Genomic DNA, 18,743 nt, shown 5'->3' on the forward strand with positions numbered 1-18,743 from the left:
AAAATTAAGCCATGTGTAATTTCATTCCAGGTAACCTAGGAAAACAGAAAACTCTTAAACATTTTTGTTATTATTTTTTTTAATGATAGGCCTTTTCTATAATCACAGTTGCCAATTCTACCTTCTCTGACGACAGAGCAGCCAGCCAGCCAGCTATATCTCAGCAAATATATCAACTTAGGGCACAATAATTTCTTTACAAGATTTACAACATCAGATAGGCTAAAATTTCATTGGGAGGGGAAGTGGGGAATGATGTTATGCTATAATGTATCTTATACAAATTTTAAGGTAATCAGGAACCAGTCTGTAACTTCCTGCTTTGTAAGCCAGCTTAGTCGCTTCTTTTAATGGTAAATAAGGCTTTTTTTTTAATTATATTGTATTATATTCTATAAAACTAAGACTAAAATAAAATAAATGGAATTCAGCACAAATGCAGACATTATAAAATCTAGGCTCCGTGAGTAGACCTCAGTACTCCATTTGAGACTGCTCTACCTCCCTTATCTTACAAAAACCCAGTAACAAACTGTATCATAAAATGGCTTATTTCACTTTTTAAAAAGACCCCCCAATACAATATACACATATATTTTATTTCCAATATAAATACATTTGCCACCCAATATAAACCATTCCTAAAATCAAAAATGAAACTAAATGTGCTAAAGCCACAAGAAAATTTCATCATTTAACAACGTGATTTAACAGTACTTTATGTCCTATAATTACATAGTAATTTAATATTTTGGACAAATAACTATCTCTTATCATAATTATCCTAACAAATACTAAATAAAAACTAGCCTTCCAAAAAGGAAAAATATAAAAAAGACACATTCCACACGTTACACGGCAAACTACCTAAAAGAAATCTGTGAATCTAGGTCATATGCCCGGCATTTTTCTTCCCCCTCAAAAATAAAAAACCTATTCCCAAGGGTCACACTGAGGACATAATGGATTCACTCTCATTCCAAGAAAACAAAATACTTAAAATGATTGGTACCATTAAGAAATAATACTGTAAAGTAACAAGGACCTACATAATACATTTGCCTCTATTATCCTTCCGTTCTAGTTTACAAAGACGGGAATTTTAAACTATCCCTTTAAAAGAAAGCTGACAAAGTAAATGTTTTTAAAATTAATTACATGGGTTTATTTACACAAGGCTTCTCTGTGTTACTTGTGTGAATCAAAGATAAAAATTGATATCACAAATTTTCTATCAAGAGTAGAGAAATATATTTTCATTAAAAGTAAAACTCCAGTAACTAAAGATTTAAAAGTAGTGGACTCTAATGTCCTTAGCTGGGGATTTACATGATTATCTTGTTAAATTCAGTCCTGTATTCAGTCTGACATGTCTCTCCTCTAAGATACGGTTGTTATTAAAATATACCTTCCTAAAATAAATAAGCTGAGTAAAAACATGTATTACAACCACTGTTAATTCCTAACAAATTAGAATTTTAAAAACTTTCACAGCATTTAAGATGTCTACTGAGAGAAAGATTAGTTGGGAAAAACACACCCAGCACAGCTTGCATGTGATAGTTTCCCTAATACCTGTGTAAGCACTTCAAATGAGGCTCACATCACCAAACCGAACAAAATAATCAAAAAGAGAAAAAAAAAAATCCTAGAGCATTTCTATATTTCCAAACCAGAAGCAAACGTAAAATAATTTTTAGTATTTCACAAGACTATCCATTTTTCCCTCACTGTTGTATACAAAATTAGTTTCCTCACTTTGTGATTTTTAACCTTTACATCAATTTAACTAAAATTCCTCATTCACAAACATCTTAAAACAATGAGATTTGTTAAAACACACATTACTAGAAATACAGCTTTAATCTTGTTATAAAGCTCATTAAGTATCACTGGAAGAACTGTTGCATCTCAGAACCTGGAAAATTTGAACGCCATAATTTTTAATTTTAAACTATGTGGGCTGACAATTCATTTCTTGCACAGTTTAATCTGTAAAGGGCCTTTCACAAAAGCTTTACAAATCCAAAAACTGGTAAAAATTCTTGGCTTAATTATTTTTCAATTGCCATATCCTCATCCTACATTCCAAGTCCGTGATAGATGCATGTCCACGTTAGGATTGCCAAAGATCTGATTTTGTAAATGCCCAGTGTACTGGACACCAGCATAACGTTTTTAGTATTTAATCCTCTTATTAATAACTATGATTCATAATAACTTAAGCTTTAAATAATATTCAACCTTACATCTGCTTGTAATAGAGCTCAGTTATTATTTGTGGCAAGAATTTTTGTGACTGTACTGCTCAGCACTTCTATTTACATCAGCAGTGCTAAATGCCCAATGGTGAGAGGGGAGCCAATCAGATGGCAGATTAGATGTCAACTCAGAGGCAGCTGTCTGGAGACTATTACAGCCAGTTTACCTCCACAATTCAAATTCCAAACCTTGCAAAGGAGATCAAGTCAGTCTTTAGGCTCAGCCTACGAGCAAGAAACAGCAAGAGTGCAGGACACTTCCTAATAACGCTGTAGGACCTGGGTGACAGCAAATTCAAGAAAATTCAAATAAATCCGACCCAAAAAGATCAATTTTCACTGGTCTGCTGTTTTCCTGGATTTGCTGAATAAAATGTATGCCTGATCCATGATCAAAGTAAGTTCAATTTAACCGGAATGCGTCCCTTTAACATAGCCTATCTGCTGAAGGTGACTCCTTTCGAGCAGCCTGCAAGCCAAATAATGGATTTCCTGGCTATTCCCAGGAATGAATCGATTTCTTTTAGGATATTTTACCTCCACGTCGTTGTAAATGGGGGTATTCTTTTTGCTACGAAGCATTCCAACCCAAAGCTCGCATCGACTATGTCTGAATAGCCGGGGAAGAACTACGAAAAACACACTCGGTTGCCACAAAGCTAACCTATTTTTCCTGCCTTCACCTTGCAGGCTAAGAGGGAACGCGGTGTGGTAGGAGGTAGGACAAAGTTCCTCATTCTTCTCCCAGTTAAGGCTTATTGTTGGCGCTAACCGAGAAGACCGGGTCAATATCCCTCCCCAGACCGCACCGGCCGGGAGCGCCGATTCGGTTACAAAAGCCGCCCGAGCCGTCCCCGGCGCCCACACCGCTCGCCCGAGGCGCAGTCCCCGGCTCCGGACGCGCGGCTCCGAGCCCGGGGTGGGGTGGCGAGGCGGGGGTGTTCGGCGGCCGGCCATCCCCGCGCACGTCCCGGCCCTCGGCGCGACCCTCTTCCCCAGGCCCCCGGGCCGCGCAGTCGGACGCCCCCCGCTCCCCAGCCTCCGAGGGAGGCAGCCGCGAGTTAAAATGGCTTTGGGCGCCTCGCCCCCGCCTCCCCCCCAGCACGAGACGCAGAAAAAGTACGCGGAAAGAAAGAAACTAGGGCTCGAGGCGCGCGGCGAGGCCGCCGCGGCGGAAGCAGGCCCGGCCGGCGCGGGGGTTACCTGGGATCTGCCCATGGTCGGGCCGGGGGTGCCGGGGCTCATCGCCGGGTGGCTCCTTTGTTGCGCGGCCGCCCAGGCCGGGCTGGCAGCGGCGTACTGGGCGCCCATGTCCTTGCCCAAGCCCATGCCCGCGGCCGCCTGCTGGCCGCCCGCCGCCGCCCCCGCCGCCGCCGCCTGGGACTGGGGCTGCGACGGCGGCGGCGGCGGTGGCGCGCTGGGGCTGCTGTAGTCGGGGTAGCTGCCGCCGTAGCTCCTCATCATGGGGCTGGGCGAGGTGAGCAGCTGGTTGAGGGTCGGAGTGGCCCCCGACGGGTGCTGGTTCTGCCCGGCGAAGCGCTGGAAGCCCCCAGCCGCTGCGCCGGCGGCCGCCTTGCTGAGGCTCGCGGCCCCGCCGCCCCCGGGGCCCATCATCATGCCGCCGCCCTGCTGCCGGGGGGAGCTCAGCACCCCGTACCCCGAGGACGAGCCCCCATAGCCGCCGCCGCCGCCGCCGCCTCCTGCTGCTGCTGCCGCCGCCGCCGCGGCCGCCGCCGCCACAGCTCCCGCTCCTGCTCCTCCTCCTCCTCCTCCTCCTCCGCTGCCTCCTCCTCCTCCTCCTCCTCCTCCTCCGCCGCCGCCGCCGCCGCCGCCGCCGCCGCCGCCGCCCGCGCTGGGCCTGCTGTAGCCCGGATAATGGTTGTACTGGCTGTTGGGGTACCCTTCGTGGGAGTTCTGCAGGGGGTCCATGCTGTTGGGGGCTCCGGCGGCGGCAGAGGCGGAGTGCATCATCCCCATCCCGGGGCTTTGTTGTCCGCCATGTTGATCAAAGCAAGGCCCAGTGCGGCCGCCGGGGCCGCCGCTAGCAGGGGCAGCGCTGCCATAGTAATTATTAAACTCCGAGACGGCTGCCGGGCCGCTGCCGCCGCCGCCACCGCCGCCGCCGCCCCCGGGCACGGCGACCGGCGGCTGCTGCGCGCCCAGGGCGCCCAGGCCCGGGTGCTCGAACCGGCCGCCCGCCGGCTCCCCCATCTTGGGCGGCGCGTCGTCCTCGTCGCCGGGCTTGCTCAGCAGAGGCTGGCCCGGGGGGTCGGCCTGGCTGCCCGCGGCACTGTCCTTGGCGCCTCCATGTTGCGGCTGCTCCATGTCGGGACCCGGCTGAGCCGCGCCGCCGCCCGCGCCGCCGAGGCTGTTGTTGTTGGAAATGGGATGTTGCTGCTGCTGCTGTTGCTGCTGCTGCTGCTGCTGCTGCTGCTGCTGCTGCTGGAACTGGTTTAGCTGCTGCTGTAGTGCGTGGTGGTGGTGGTGGAGGTGGTGGGCATGGTGGTGGTGGTGGTGGGCATGGTGGTGGTGGTGGTGCTGCTGGTGGGGCGGTGCGGCGGGGGCTTCGCCAACGGTTTTCAGTTTGTGGTTGGGGAGCAGCCCCGTCTCCATAGCCGAGCCCGGGCCCGACGAGGAGGAAGAGGAGGACGCCGCCGCCGCCGCGGAGGAGGAGGAGGACAGCGCGGCGGCGCTTCCACCCTCCTTGAGAGCCGCCTCGGAGCCGCCGCTCTTGGCGCTGTTCGTGCTGGCGGCGGCGGCCGCCGCGCTCGCGTTATGGGCCATGTTCAGTTCGTGACGGGGGTGCAGGGGGTGGTGGTGCACATTATTCAGGCCGCCGCCGTCGCCGCCGCCCCCCAGCATGGGTCCCGGTGCCGCCGCCGCCGCGCCGCGCGCCCCCGCCTCCAGGTCCCGGGCCCCGGGCGCCGGCCGCGGCCCGGGGGGCGCCCGCCGCTCGCCGCTGCCCGCCCGCGCCCGCGCCGCCGCCGCCGCCGCCGCTGCTGCCCGCGCGGCCATGATCGCCGCGGCGTGGCCAGGCCGGGCGGGGGGCGGGGGGAGACAATAAAACCCACTTTTTAGTCAGCGGCCCCTCCTGTGCGCATCCACACGCCCCGACGGGAATCGAGCGAGCCCCCTCCCCCTCCGCAGGCCCCGCCGGAGCCGAACCGGGAGGCACGCCTTACGGTCTGGGCCTGTTCCCGCTGTGTGATTTCATGGTGAAAGTTTTTAGTTCAGGTTTAAATGAAACTTTTCTCTTTTCCTCTCTACCCCGGATATGGGTAAATACACGACTGACTGAGCCTATCGGGCCCAGCATGGCTTGAGAGGGAGCCGAGCGAGCCCGAGCAACTATTATCCACTTCTCTCTGATTACTCGCGCGCACTCGCAAAACGCGGACTGGACTCGGCGCGGGCCGCCGCCGCCGCCCGCCGGGTCCTGCGCCCGCCGCCCGCCCGCCGCCGGGGCGCAGCCTCGCGGGCACCCGGCGGCCCCGGGCCGGGGGCTTGGGCCGGCTCCGCAGGCGCCCGGAGCGCGGCGGCGTGGGGCGGCGGGAGGCTGCACTTTCCCCTCGTGCCCCGTCTCCTTGCCAACCGGCCGTTCGCGTGTTTGTTTTCACGTCTAAAAGGAGCGATACAAAGGTGGAAAACGAGTCTGACGAGCAGACAAAAGAGGGAGAAGGGCCGGGGAGCAAAGTTGTCTGTTGGCCTCCAAGGTTTGGGGGAGCCGACGGAGAAAGAAAATATTTGGGCAATCTGTGCAAAAGCACTGCCTGTCCCAGCAGTTATGTAATTTTTCAGACTGTTGGCCTCTCTGCCTTGATTCGGGCCATCGGCGTGATTGCCACAACTTCTTCAAACTGCGAAATGTGAAAGCCTTTAAGGGAAGGTTAGCCGCATTCAGGGAGTGCTGTGCCCTGTACACAGCAAGTGCTCAGTAAGTGCTGAGGCTGGCGGCACCTGCCCCAGAGATGATGTTTATATAACGATTTTTTAAGGCACCTCATATATGCGTGTAGGCTTATCAGTGAAAACGCAAAAGCATTCCCAAAGGAGCATTTTTCTTAAAATGCCCGTGTCTGTCCTCTCAGTAAAGGGAAGGTCTTCAAATAAGTAGACTGGTGTGTTATGCTCGCACTTGCACGTGGAAATTTCACTACAGGTGCCATAATAGTGACAGCTGAAGTTTATCTCATGTCTTCATAAATCTATATGACGCCTTTCATCATATTTCAGAGGTTAATGTGCACAATTAACCCTCTTGATATGGGTTCGTTTCTAAGCAGTGTGAAATAAAACTAAAAAGAAATACGTATTATATTTAATAAACATAAGATCAATAGTAATGTAAACTGGTCGAATCTAATCTTAAGGAGAAATGTTTCAGACTCTGTTCTTTTAAAAATACTCTATTTTGTCACTTGATGATGTTTTAAATGTTTTTATTATTGTTAATTTATCACCTAGTAACCTTCTGGGTATCTTCAAGCAGGCCTTCTTAACCTAAGCAATGACTCACTTGCACTAGTGTGGAAACCAGAACTTCCAAGGGGTCACACTAGCTGAAATAATATATATGATTTTAGTAGAACATAGTTTTCTAAAATCATCTCACTCTTCAGCTTCTTATAAAGATTAGTTTATTTTAACTGCAATGGGTTATTTTTACTCGCTTGAGCAAGTGCAAATATGTTAATGACTAAACAGAAAAGGATAGGTGGGAAAAAGTGGTGACTAATTGGTGGGGGAGGGGAATCAGGTGCACACCCAAGGGTCATTACAGAGTGTACAAACAACAAATTGTAATTCTATGCAAACAACTGGAAAACGGGTTATATCATTGTGTGTAAGAGAGAATTACAGAACTGTAAGATGAATTCATGCCAAATCATTCATCAGTTTTTGCCAAGAGAATACTACATCTTTGTTAGTGTGCCTTTTTGACATTTTCTCCTGGATTTTCTCCCTTTATGCATTCAAATACATACTAATTATACGCAATACACCACGAAAGTTGAATTTTTAAAGTTTCTTATATGCAAATATAAATACATGTCTGTTTTGTATGTGTACACATATATTCTAAAATCAATTACATATTTATGCTTTTAGACATCTAGACCCAAACTAAATACATAGATATAATTGTAGGAAAGCATTTTTCCAAACTGATGAAATATGTCAAAGTCCATTTAAACAGGAGTAGCTATATTTTGTGGCTTATTTTCACAGCTAATCCCGAAAGGGGAAAATGAGTCACCAAGTTTAGCTCTGGCCCTTTTCTTAAAAATATTTTTCATATACAAAAATCATGGAACTAAAAAAAAAAAATAGGTACAGAAAGTCAAAATCTCTTTTAATCCCATTTGTTTCAGCAAGTCAACTAGAAGATTGGAACCAAGAGGCTATGAAATAGAGGCCCCTAGCACAATGAAATCAGCCTGCTATAAAAGGCGACACATGCCAGTTTCTCCTCCCCAATGGCAGATGCCACACCCTAAAGCAGACAGAAGGCACTGCAGTCTGTAAGAGCACAACACAAAGCCGGCAGGACTTGGTTTTGTCTCTTAAACCACAGAGAATGCTAAAATACCTTCTTGAAAGCATCCTTGCTGAAGACAAGTGGTGGGCTCCTCGTCATTCAGCTTACAGTTTTTAAACACACCTTCTCAAGAAAACAAAAATAAAAGCCTCTTAGAGTTTCATGTAAAAATCTGTGACTTAATAGACAAAAACAGCAATTGTCAGGGGTCCGTTCGAAAATGATGAAACGAGCCCCCATTTCACAAAAGCACAGTTAGAACCATAGATGAGAATTCTCTTGTAGCCACTTGCCTCATTCATCCTATACGGCAACCCTACACGATTGTTTCCTTTTGATGAAATCAGGTACTAGAAATTAACAGGTACATTTTTTCCTAATGAAGTCCTTACTTTTCCACCTCTTGCCTAATTTCAAAACAATAATGACAACTTGAATAAGTCACTCTAACCACAAAGTGACAGAGCTAAAGTCCCCCCACGCTGGGGAATGGCCTCAGGCCCCTGCAGCCAACTCCCACCCACAGGTTGCCCTGCGCCCTCCTGTTTAGCCAGAAGATTACCCATTATTTTCTTAAGCGTTCCTTTTTGGCTACAAAAAGGATTGGTTTGTTTGGGTTTTTTGGTGGGAGGAGGGGAGTTACTTTATGAAAATACTAATATTTAAATACTGCTTCTTTTGAAGAAGTTTTAGGGCCCCAAATAAAAGACTCTTCCACTTGGCCACTTAAAGAGGATTGAGCCAGATGGTAGTTGAAGAATGCCACAGCTCTGCTCTTTCTGCCTTCCCATAGCCCATCATTCTGTTTGCTTTCAGATTAGTCCCCTTTTACTCTCCTGGTTATTTATTCGATAACTGAAGCTATCACGATTCACTAACCATCATATTTCTCAGTATTCTTTATGTAATTTGGAAGCAATTTAGAATAAAGCCCTGTCAAGGTTTTACAAATAAGAACTATTAAAGAATAAGGCTTTGGATACTTGCTTTCCTTTTAGATTTATGAGAAATGCGATGAATGGAGCTAATGGGATTTCCCTACTGATCTTGGGCAGGGACTTTAAAAGCACTAAACAATTGTCCTTTTCACTTCTCCGATTTAGACGTTAGCAGTGAATAACCGAGTAAATGCAAGATATGGGACATAGCATTTGATTTGAAACAACTATGTAAATTAGCAGTGGTCCATAAGTTTAGGAGGCAAACAATAGGTGGGATATGGGGGAAAAAAAAAACAAGCGAAAATAATTTAAATAAATTTGGGGACTCTGACGAATAGTAACACATTGTACTTAGTAAGAATAATATAGTATGCATAATCAACCTAGATGGGAATAAGTTCCACTGATTTATCAAACAAATTTATCTTGAATCTACTTTGTGACATGTTTTAGAATAAAAAGATAATTATTCTCTTGGTCCTGTCCTCAATAGGGGAAATAAACAATTACCTTAAAATGTACTCAGGGCTGCCCTGAAACGTCATAGAGGGTTTGGCCAATAAAGAAGCAAGCTCAGACTTTCCCACCCAACAAGATTCCCTGGGGCTATGCCTTGTTGGCAGGCACCTTGCCCTCATCCTCAATCCTCAATCTGGCACTGCGCTCAGAGGTAACGCTGGGAACCCACCACTGACGGGGCTACACTTCCAGAACCTTAAGTCAAATTTCCCATTAGGCTACTTCAATCTCTCTCAAAGGTCCCAAGAAACATAGTAACATCGATGAAATGTATAAGGAAACACCTTATTACATTTTAGAACATTGTACTTTTTATCTTATATTTGACCATCCACATTTTGAATGGTATGTAATAAATAATATTTTTATTACAGCCCCGTTTAGAAATTTTCTATACCTTTTAGATAAATATGTGTTTGATGACATTTCTTTCATTTTATTCCCATCAAAATCTCTTACTGGGCATTTACAGGTGTGTTTCAATACTCTCTCCTTCTACGATTATGTCATGTCTTCTAATCATCTGTATGGCTTCTGTCACTGATAACCCTGCTGTGTGGATAAAGACACTTTGTAGATAGCTCCACTCTAGTTCTTCGGAAGTAACTACTTGGGAAGTAAACCTATTTGAAGTCATGTATAATAATCAAGAATACGAAGGCAAGTCATTTGGAGAGCAAAATACCTCCATTTTCTGGAAAGATTTTAGCTACTTATCTGAGGCCCTTCTGGGTCTTATATGTGATTAATTGCTTCATAGTACACATAAACTTCTAAAATAAAACTACTCTTCAAGCACAATAAATTCCAAGCAACTCCTGTGCATTAATGCAGTGCATGTGTGATTATTTTTTAACTCTTATTTATTTGTTTGTTTGTTTGTTTTGGGGGGCGGGAGGCGGGGGTGGAGGAGGAACAACCAAACTCCTTGCTGAGCCCAGAGCCCTATGCAGGCTCGATCATGTGATCCCAAGATCATTACCTGAGCAAAACCAAGAGTTGGACACCACCAACTGAGCCACCCAAGCCCTTCAGTGCATGTGTGATTTTTATTTTACCCTGTGTATCTTCAATTGCTTTGTCCCTGATCCATTAAGATTATTAGTGGGCATCTTTAAGGGTAGGTTATTGGCAGTGCCCTCATTGTTCTGGTAAGGGACAGAGGACTTGGCTATGTGCTTTCTTTCACAAAATGAAATTCACAAATTTCATTGAGAAATCATCAACGCGTTCCTCTAAGAACATCCAAGTTGTTAAGCATACATCTTTTTTTTTTTTTTCTCTCCCTAACTTACAGGAAATGTTAGCATGTGGGATGTTGCCATAGGCCTTAAAATTCAATGGGCTAGATCCTTGGTATCTCTGACCCCTTCAGATGTCTCCTTTCTCAAGCCGCACTTCTCTCTGGTGCTGGTGACCTGCTTTCTCAAGGACCGTGTGTGAGAAAAGTTTTCCCTCCCAAAGGGTAACACAAGGAGCCGCTGGGAAGGTGGCCTCTTGGCTCAGCCCCTTCATTCGGCAAATAACGCCCGAGTTACTCCTCTGCACCCGGGTGCCGAGCTCTGTAGCCATCACAGTGGGGAGGGGTGCAGAGAAGGAAAGGGGCGGCTTACCTCACAGAGTGAACCTGCTGGTAGACAAATGATCACACCAGTAAACGTAGAGTTGTGTGCACATAACATGCTCTGAAGAGACAGGGTTCTAGGAGGGCAGTCAATGAAGAAGCCTGACCCAGGCAGGGGAAGTACGGCTTGGGCCGAAAACTGCAAAGTGGGAGAAAACCAGAGAAAGAAGGGAAAGGGCAGCCCAGACAGTAGAAGGCCAGTGGGGTGGAGAGCAGAGAGGGGGCCGCGCCAGCAGCGGCCGCAGAGGTGGGGTCCTCGGTCAAGGCCGGTATTCCAAGAGCAGAGCTAAGGGACTGCCACATGTGAGCCGCGGTCTGACAGCGCTGCATCCTGGCTGTCATGGGACCCACTGGCTGCCGGGAAGGGGTGGAGCCAGAGCAGAGGGGAGGTAGCATTGGGGACTGTCTCGGGGTCCAGGCTCATCTCTCAGCCCAGGGAGGCCTGACCACCTCCCTTTCTTGAGGCTCCCAGTGAATTATGAAGAAACACTAAGGATCATAAAAATTCATTTAATGTTTACAATTTTTTAATGTATTCAGCCTCCAAAACCCAGTGCAATCCAGGTGTGCTTTTTTACGCTCAGAATAATTCTAGGACTTATTTTTTTTTTTTTTAAAGATTTATTTATTTATTTGACAGAGAGATTACAAGTAGGCAGAGAGGCAGGCAGAGGGAGAGGAGGAAGCAGGCTCCCTGCTGAGCAGAGAGCCCGATGCGGGACTCGATCCCAGGACCCTGAGATCATGACCTGAGCCGAAGGCAGCAGCTTAACCCACTGAGCCACCCAGGCGCCCCTAGGACTTATTTTTAATTAATTTATAGTGCCCTCCAGCTGTGTGATCTGTTAACAGATCACAAGTTTAAAACCAACATGATGAAACCCTTTTCATCCAGCCACTGTATCTCTAGGAATAAATGTGTAACCTTACTTGACAACACGAAAGGCTAAATGGGAGCCTATAAGTGGCTCTCAGAGTTATCTGTCACGACGAAGCACGTCCAAGTGAGGGATGAGAGATGGAGAAGTTGGATGAGGACAGGAGGCACCGTGGGGATGGCGATAAGTGAACTGACCCCACAGAGTCCCCCCACTTAAGAATGTGCAGACTGTTCGCTGCTCAAGGGCTCCCAGCCAAGGAGATGAGTGGGAGCTGCAAAGCCAGCCAGAGCCTCACTTGCCACTCCCTGAGTCCTAGCACAGGACTGAGTCCACTGGAGGATGGGGCGTCTTTTTCCAGTTTACGTGAAGTCGTACATGCACGCCTGCAGTGACCCTCCGTGGGGCAGATGGTGAGAGGCTCGGGAAGACTTTGGTACCAGTTCAGATGTGCTCACGAGGCAATGGAAGGATCTGGGCCTTACCTCTCCCTTCTTTTTCCTCCTCCACCCCTTCCTGGCCCAATGTATGAAGCAGCTGGAAATTCCAGCCTGTATCCGCACCATCCAGCCCCCTCCTCCTGTCCCTCTAACCTACCCGAGTTTTCTCAGTAACGCTCCCTGCCCCGCTACCCCTCCACTGCCCAGATAAGCCAACTGTGCTCAGCATAGAGTCTCAGACCTAAAGGCACCTCAGAGGGTTTTAAAAAGCTGGAAACGACTCCTCAGATCCACACAGTGGAAACATTTTGTGACCTGGGAGCCTTCTCTCAGATCTAGGAATTTGTGAGATTGAGATGATCCTTGGGAAACTCTTCAAAACAAATGCACAGAGTGAGTCAAAACACAGCCCTCCGGGGGTACGAGGCTTGTAGCCCTCCATCTAAAAGGACACCTCCGAGCCCTATGACTGTGTGTCCCCCGGAATTATGCAGTGTGGCTCCCCAGATGCTCTCCACTTGCCAGGGATTGGAGGTATCATTTATAGTCCCTGAAAGAAGGCACAGGAAGTAAGTAGAAAACTAGGTTGGGAAATGCCCGGACCCAGGCAGTATCTTTTGTTTTGCACTGACATGGCTTTCTGCCACCTTTCCACAGCTGCAAACCTTGGGACAAACCACCTGGCATATCTGGGGGAGGAAAAGGAGAGGCAAGCCCTGTCCAGAGCACACCTTCCCTTCTCACTCATTTGCCTATTTAAGGATATGGCATCCATCTAGAAAAGGGAAAACCTCAGGCAGAAATAGTTGTATTTAAACCAACAAACCAAGCCACTTCTAAGCTGCTTTGAGTTTCACAGCTATGATTTACAGAAAACGTGTTTTGTCTATCCTGTGCCCCGCAGAGGGGCACATAGATATGGCAGAGAAGCAAGTTGCTTTGCTAACACAACATTTGTTCTCTTTACCCTTAGTAGCTGAAGCCCCAGTTTTTAGCTGGGCACATGACCACCTGTTTAAAAAAAATTTTTTTTAAGTCTACATTTCCCAGATCCCTTGGAGACAGGGAAGTCGGGGTGTTTAAGGGGAGGTGTGCTGCCGGGTCAGTTACTGTCTGCCTTCAGAGTTGGTTTATGAGAGAGGAAAACTTCTGTCTGGTTCAAAATACTGATGTTTTGTTTTGTTTTTTGCTTTGTTTGTTTGGTTTTTTTCTTCTTCTTCTTTTTTTAAGTAGGAAACAATATCGAAACCCGATATAGTGCCTATGATTTTTCATAATCCTCACGGCACTTCGAGATTTCAGTAAACCACACAAACCTTGATTTCATCCCGTCAAAAATACAGAAAAATAACAGTAGCTAATTCACTGGGCTTCTGAGATTAAATAATCCTTGCAAAGCTCTGAGCACAGTGCATGGCATAAGGGAAGTGTCTGATACTATTATTTTATTAAGGCCCTTATGTCCCTCTACTGGGCTATCAATTCCTTAGGGACAAAAAGTCCCCACCTTCAAGATTCTTTTCCTTCTTCCACCATACTCAGAACAGTCCTGGACCCACGGTGGGCTCTTAGGACTTAATTGTCAAAAGAACTTTGTAGCTGAACACAAACATCCAAGTAAAATTATTCACATGCATTTTCAAATTAATTGTTTCTTTCAATGCAGAGAACTGATGTAGCTTAAGGAACAATACCTTTATGTGGTTAGCTAATCATTTTAAAATAAAGAAAGGACTCCTAACTGCTTCTCCTCCTTCTCCTTTTTAATTTGCTTCAGAGGTGTAGGAATTTTTTCTGAAAGGGTCAGGTCGACCTATTATGGTAATATAACTTGTAGGCTATCTTCAGAGGGCTACCACTCTGAGACACTGATTTCCCATCTTCATGATCCTTGCAGGCTCAAGGGGTATCACGTGAGCGTGAGATCTGTAACCGGAGAGAGTTGCATTGAATATGTTTAACGCTCGAGCCCATCACAGTAAGTCTCAGTCTGTATTGGTTAGCGCGACACTTGTTTATAAACAACATGATTATTAGTGCTGATTCTGTGAGATTGGTTTCCCACTGACCTCAACAGAAACAATGCAAATATTCACCCTTTTTTAAAGCATAGTAAAACGCCTGTGGTTTTTGAAGCCAGACCAAGAACACACGTAGAAAAGCCCATGGATTATTTTAAGTGAACTTATTTTTTTAATCTCATTAACTTTACACCATATGCTGTTTATTTTTTATATCCTGCATAGGCTGAAAAATGAAAATAGAGCAGGCACTGGGCTTCATTACGAGGATGACATCCACAAACGAGGAAGTTCAGAGGAAAACAGAGACAATTAAGAGGACTTTTTAAGATGACTTAAAAGATTTTTAGAGCTCTGTGCATTCCTTAACTAAGCAACCCGGGAGGCAAGCAGGAAAGCTGCTGCCCACCACATGAAAAGAGTATTACCTCTGGCAGCTTCCTGATCTGGAGAAAGAAGCTGGACTCACATCCCAGTTCCAAATTTATGGGCAGTGCAAGTTTTGGCGATTAATTTTCTGGGTAGCAGAATATACATGAAACAGTAAATATCTACCTTGCATGTTTTTATTTGGGGAGGGAAGGTTTGGGTAAGACTTAAATGAGAGAGAGAGAGAGAGAGTGTGTGTGTGTGTGTGTGTAATTTGACATATTGCCTGAAATTAAGTGGGTAAGTAAGGTGTGTGTGTGTGTGTGTGTGTGTGTGTGTGTGTGTGTGTGTGTGTTTGATTTCTAAATAGAATAGGTATCTGTCATGTGATTTCAGGAAAACTAGGTATGGTCCACTCAATTCCAAACTTTCTTCTGCTACTTAATTAACATTTCTCCATTAAAGATTTATGGATTTATTCTTTTCTTTAAAGGCTCTGCGCCCTATCAGAATACAAATATGTTTCTACTGAGTAGTACCTTAAGCTTTTATCGGTCACTGACACCATATTATGAATATATTTTGGATCCATTCCTGAAGGCTTGCTTTGGTGCAGAAGAAGAGGAGGGGAGAAAGAGAGCAGGACCGAGAGCAGAGAGCTGAAGCAGGACCCAGGGCAGTGAACGAGAAGGCTGCGAGGCTGGGGAGAAAGTCTGTTCACTGCACAGTACCCCCTCATTCCCAGCCCCACCTATTCACAAGCTAACCCTATGGAAAGAAGAACACATCTACCCCCTGAAAAGGTTTTCTTTCCATCCTGACAGTTCAGGCTTCTGGGTCCTCAACCCATTTCCTATAGGCTGGAATCCCAGGATTTGTCACTGCTAGCCCTGTCTCAGTTGATCCTTGGCAGGGACTAGGTGAGGGAGACGGAGGGCTATGCAGGCTGGAGGTGCCTTTCTAACCTAGTCCTTCCATGATTCTGTGGCTTGATACGACAGTGGGTAGTTAGAAGCGTTTTTGCTTTGGAGGTGATCATGAAGCCTGGAGAAGCTCTCCACCACCAAAAAAGAATGCTGGTACCAAGGCTGGAGGGAGGAGGAAGGTGGCCTCCAGAACGCCAGCCCTGCTTGTGGGGCCCTGTGGGACCCTTTGTTTGCAATGACAAAGAATAGCGGCGGGGGGAGGGGGGGTGGTTCTTGGGATTGAGAACGTGCAGCATCCAGGGTGGTTGCAGTGGAAAAGAGGACAAGGAAGAAAGCAAGTGGGGTGGAGGGAAAAGAGGGAGGGAAACAATAGGAAGACTTCTAGAGACAGACAGACAGACAGTCACTAGAAACCTTACTCAGTCTGCAAAAAAAAAAAAAAAACCCAATGTTGCAAATTGTAATTTATCCATTGACACATTTATCATTAACTAGGCTAGACCATCTTACTAACATGAGATAATTCAGAAAAGTCAGAAAAATTTTAGGTTCAAGGTTAAAACTTTGGAATGACCTAGCTTGCTGACCTTCCATGGATAAACTCACTGGACAGCTGATCGCCTGCCTCCATTTTAGTTCATAATTCCTGCCACACTCGGTTTTTTAACATCACCTGGCCACCAGAAAAGGTCACCTATGATTTCTAATGGCCTTTTTTCTTCTAGGAAATCCCATGAGTTTTTTCTAGGCTTTCCTCTGCATCAGTCTTCTGGAAATACACACTGAAATCTGAAGTAGGGTGCCCTGTGATTGTCGTTCTATACCTATGTATTGGTGCCAGGGTGAGGCGTCTATTCAGATCAGCTAAGCCCTTCTAAGTACCAAGCAGGAACGAAACAGCCTCAGGGGTGTGGATGGAATGGGAGTTTCTGGACACAACGCAGGGTCTTTCACCCCAAAGGGGTCTGCACCTTCAGGCAGAGACTTCAACTTCCTTCTCTACAAAAGGAGGCAAGTGAACCAGTGGGGGGCTACTCCGATAGCTCTTTGAACCTCAACTTTAGCTTTCTCCTCCTCTGACTTCCCTAAAACCATTTTAGCCCGAAGCTTCTCCATGCTCATTTTCCTTCACCAGGTTCTTTTCTTCCCACCCACTAGCCCCCGACCCCTGAGGGTGCTCCTCCTCCTCTGCAGGGCCCCACTCCCTATGGCCAGCCAGCTCATTATGGTGACCCTGGGGACAGCCCTGCCTGGTCACAATGGCGTCCTCTGCCCTGACCCACGTTTGCTGGTTCCCCTGGCTGTGCCAGCCATTCCTTGAACGTGCAGACACTTCCTCCAGCATCTGACCCCTCCATGTCTCATTCCCAGCCCCACCTACTGGGGAAGCATCAGAGGAGCTCTAATGGATCAGTCATGTTGGCACCATCTTCTGGGACTGGGACGTTACCCCATTATCACTCTGCCTGGCTGCACAGGTGATTCATGCATTTGAGTGATGCCAGTGGAGGACCAGGACCTACGTTGGGCTCTCTCTCATTCCTCTCTGCCTTTGCATTTGCATTTGCTCCTTTCTGTGCTCTTTCCCACTGCTTCATCAAAAGCTACTGTCTTTGAAAATTCAGTTCAACGTCACTCCCTCCGTAAAGCCTTCCCGGCCCCAGTTTTCCCATACATGGTGGAGTAATCACCTCTTCGGCTGTAAAACCGATTCGTGGACATCCCTCCTTCAGCCCTTAGTATGTCATAAATGGCTGTGTGTGTTCGTGTCTCCACCCCTTGACTGAATGTTGCAGGAGGGCGCCCCAGCGTATATCCGGGGCCCAACGTAGGTCCTGGTCCTCTACTGGCATCACTCAAATGCATGAATCACCTGTGCAGCCAGGCAGAGTGATAACGGGGTAACGTCCCAGCCCCAGAAGATGGTGCCAACGTGACAGATCCATTAGAGCTCCTCTGATGCCTCCCCAATAGCCACAAAGTCCCTCTGCATGAGAATGCGTCCTTGGAAATCCAAGGAAATCAAGCAGAATCCTTCCCATGTCAGGACATGAGCCACAATTTCAGAAGATCGCCTGATAGAACCAACCATATTCCAAAGCAAGCAAGTGCCCACTGCTCCGTTCATCTGAATGCACTTTGTGGTCATTGGTACAGAAATGGGAAGGTGAGACGGCCTCCCTCCAGGAACAGACCGCGTGGCAACATTCTGCTCTTGGAGCTAGAGGACAGCCCTCAGCATGATCTCCTCAGGGTCCCTAATTAACAAATGGGGAATTTTGCCTTTAGATGTTATAAAAGTTCTCCTCTCCATGTAACGTGACTCAAGGACTTAGCATCAGCGCTCATGGATGCTTTCCCACAATGCCAGTGTGGGAGGACATGTCTGGAACGACATGGGGGAAGTAAGACTTTTGTGGAGAGGAACATTCATATGACTTTTTTTTTTTTAAAAAGATTTAGAGAGAGACACAGAGAAAGAGGGAACACAGGCAGGGCAAGTGGGGAGAGGGAGAAGCAGACTCCCCCGCTGAGCAGGGACCCCAATATGGTGCTTGATCCCAGGACCCTGGGATCATGACCTGAGCCGAAGGCAGACGCTTAACCACTGAGCCACCCAGGTGCCCCAAGCATCCATATAACTTTAAACTAGCATGAGAAAAGACTTTGTGGGCACCCTACAGACTTACATTTTTTTTAAGATGGTATAACTAAAATACATTGTTGCCAAATCTTTCTCACTGTACTTTCAGAGGGCTAGAGATTATTAAAATTATTAGATAGAGTTATTCACAATTTCTTTTTACTCCCCCCCCCAAAAAAATAGCACAACTGATCTAAAACTAGGCTAATCATAGCTGAGTCGAGATGTATTTTCCAGATACTTTGATTTAGCTTCTAATTTTTTTTTTTCATTCGAGAGCAAGACGCTAACGATTAGGTGGCCTGCAGTCTTGGCATTGTATTATTCTGTCAGGATCTGATTTCATGTTTTGGTTTTGAACAGTTTTAAATTTACAAATTTTGGAATCTATGTCTACATATTCCATTTTCTCAGAAATGTGTCAATTCAGTTTCTGGCAGCCTCCATATGAAACTTCCACAGTGAAAGTAGTGAGAAGTTGGGCAGCAGGAGCCTTGTAGGGAACAGGAACATTCTCTCCAGCACAGGCAGGCAGGAGCCCCAGGGCGCCCAGGGCTGTATTGTCATCTGTTGTGGTCGTG

At 46.9% G+C, this 18,743-nt stretch overlaps 1 protein-coding gene and 1 long non-coding RNA gene across 11 annotated transcripts in view; both read right to left on the reverse strand.

The window, feature by feature from the left end:
- The window catches only part of ARID1B (AT-rich interaction domain 1B), a 439,186-nt gene extending 433,570 nt beyond the window's left edge, over positions 1-5,616 (reverse strand). For 4 of the 10 annotated variants that reach the window (XM_045080143.1, XM_045080141.1, XM_045080135.1 and 1 more), the window contains exon 1: positions 3,465-5,616. In XM_045080143.1, the coding sequence (XP_044936078.1) occupies positions 3,465-5,276 (1,812 nt within the window). In that variant the 5' untranslated portion in view covers positions 5,277-5,616. The remainder of the gene's footprint in view (positions 1-3,464) is intronic. The other 6 variants (XM_045080144.1, XM_045080136.1, XM_045080137.1 and 3 more) reach the window with 2 other exon arrangements.
- A 6,058-nt stretch (positions 5,617-11,674) lies between these two features.
- The window catches only part of LOC106003617, a 44,781-nt gene continuing 37,712 nt past the window's right edge, over positions 11,675-18,743 (reverse strand). The window contains exon 4 of the long non-coding RNA XR_001176210.2: positions 11,675-14,128. This is a non-coding gene — a long non-coding RNA (uncharacterized LOC106003617). The remainder of the gene's footprint in view (positions 14,129-18,743) is intronic.

Source organism: Mustela putorius, unplaced genomic scaffold (genome assembly GCF_011764305.1).
Source record: "Mustela putorius furo isolate JIRA1106 unplaced genomic scaffold, ASM1176430v1.1 tig00000450_pilon_pilon_pilon, whole genome shotgun sequence".
NCBI lineage: Eukaryota > Metazoa > Chordata > Mammalia > Carnivora > Mustelidae > Mustela > Mustela putorius.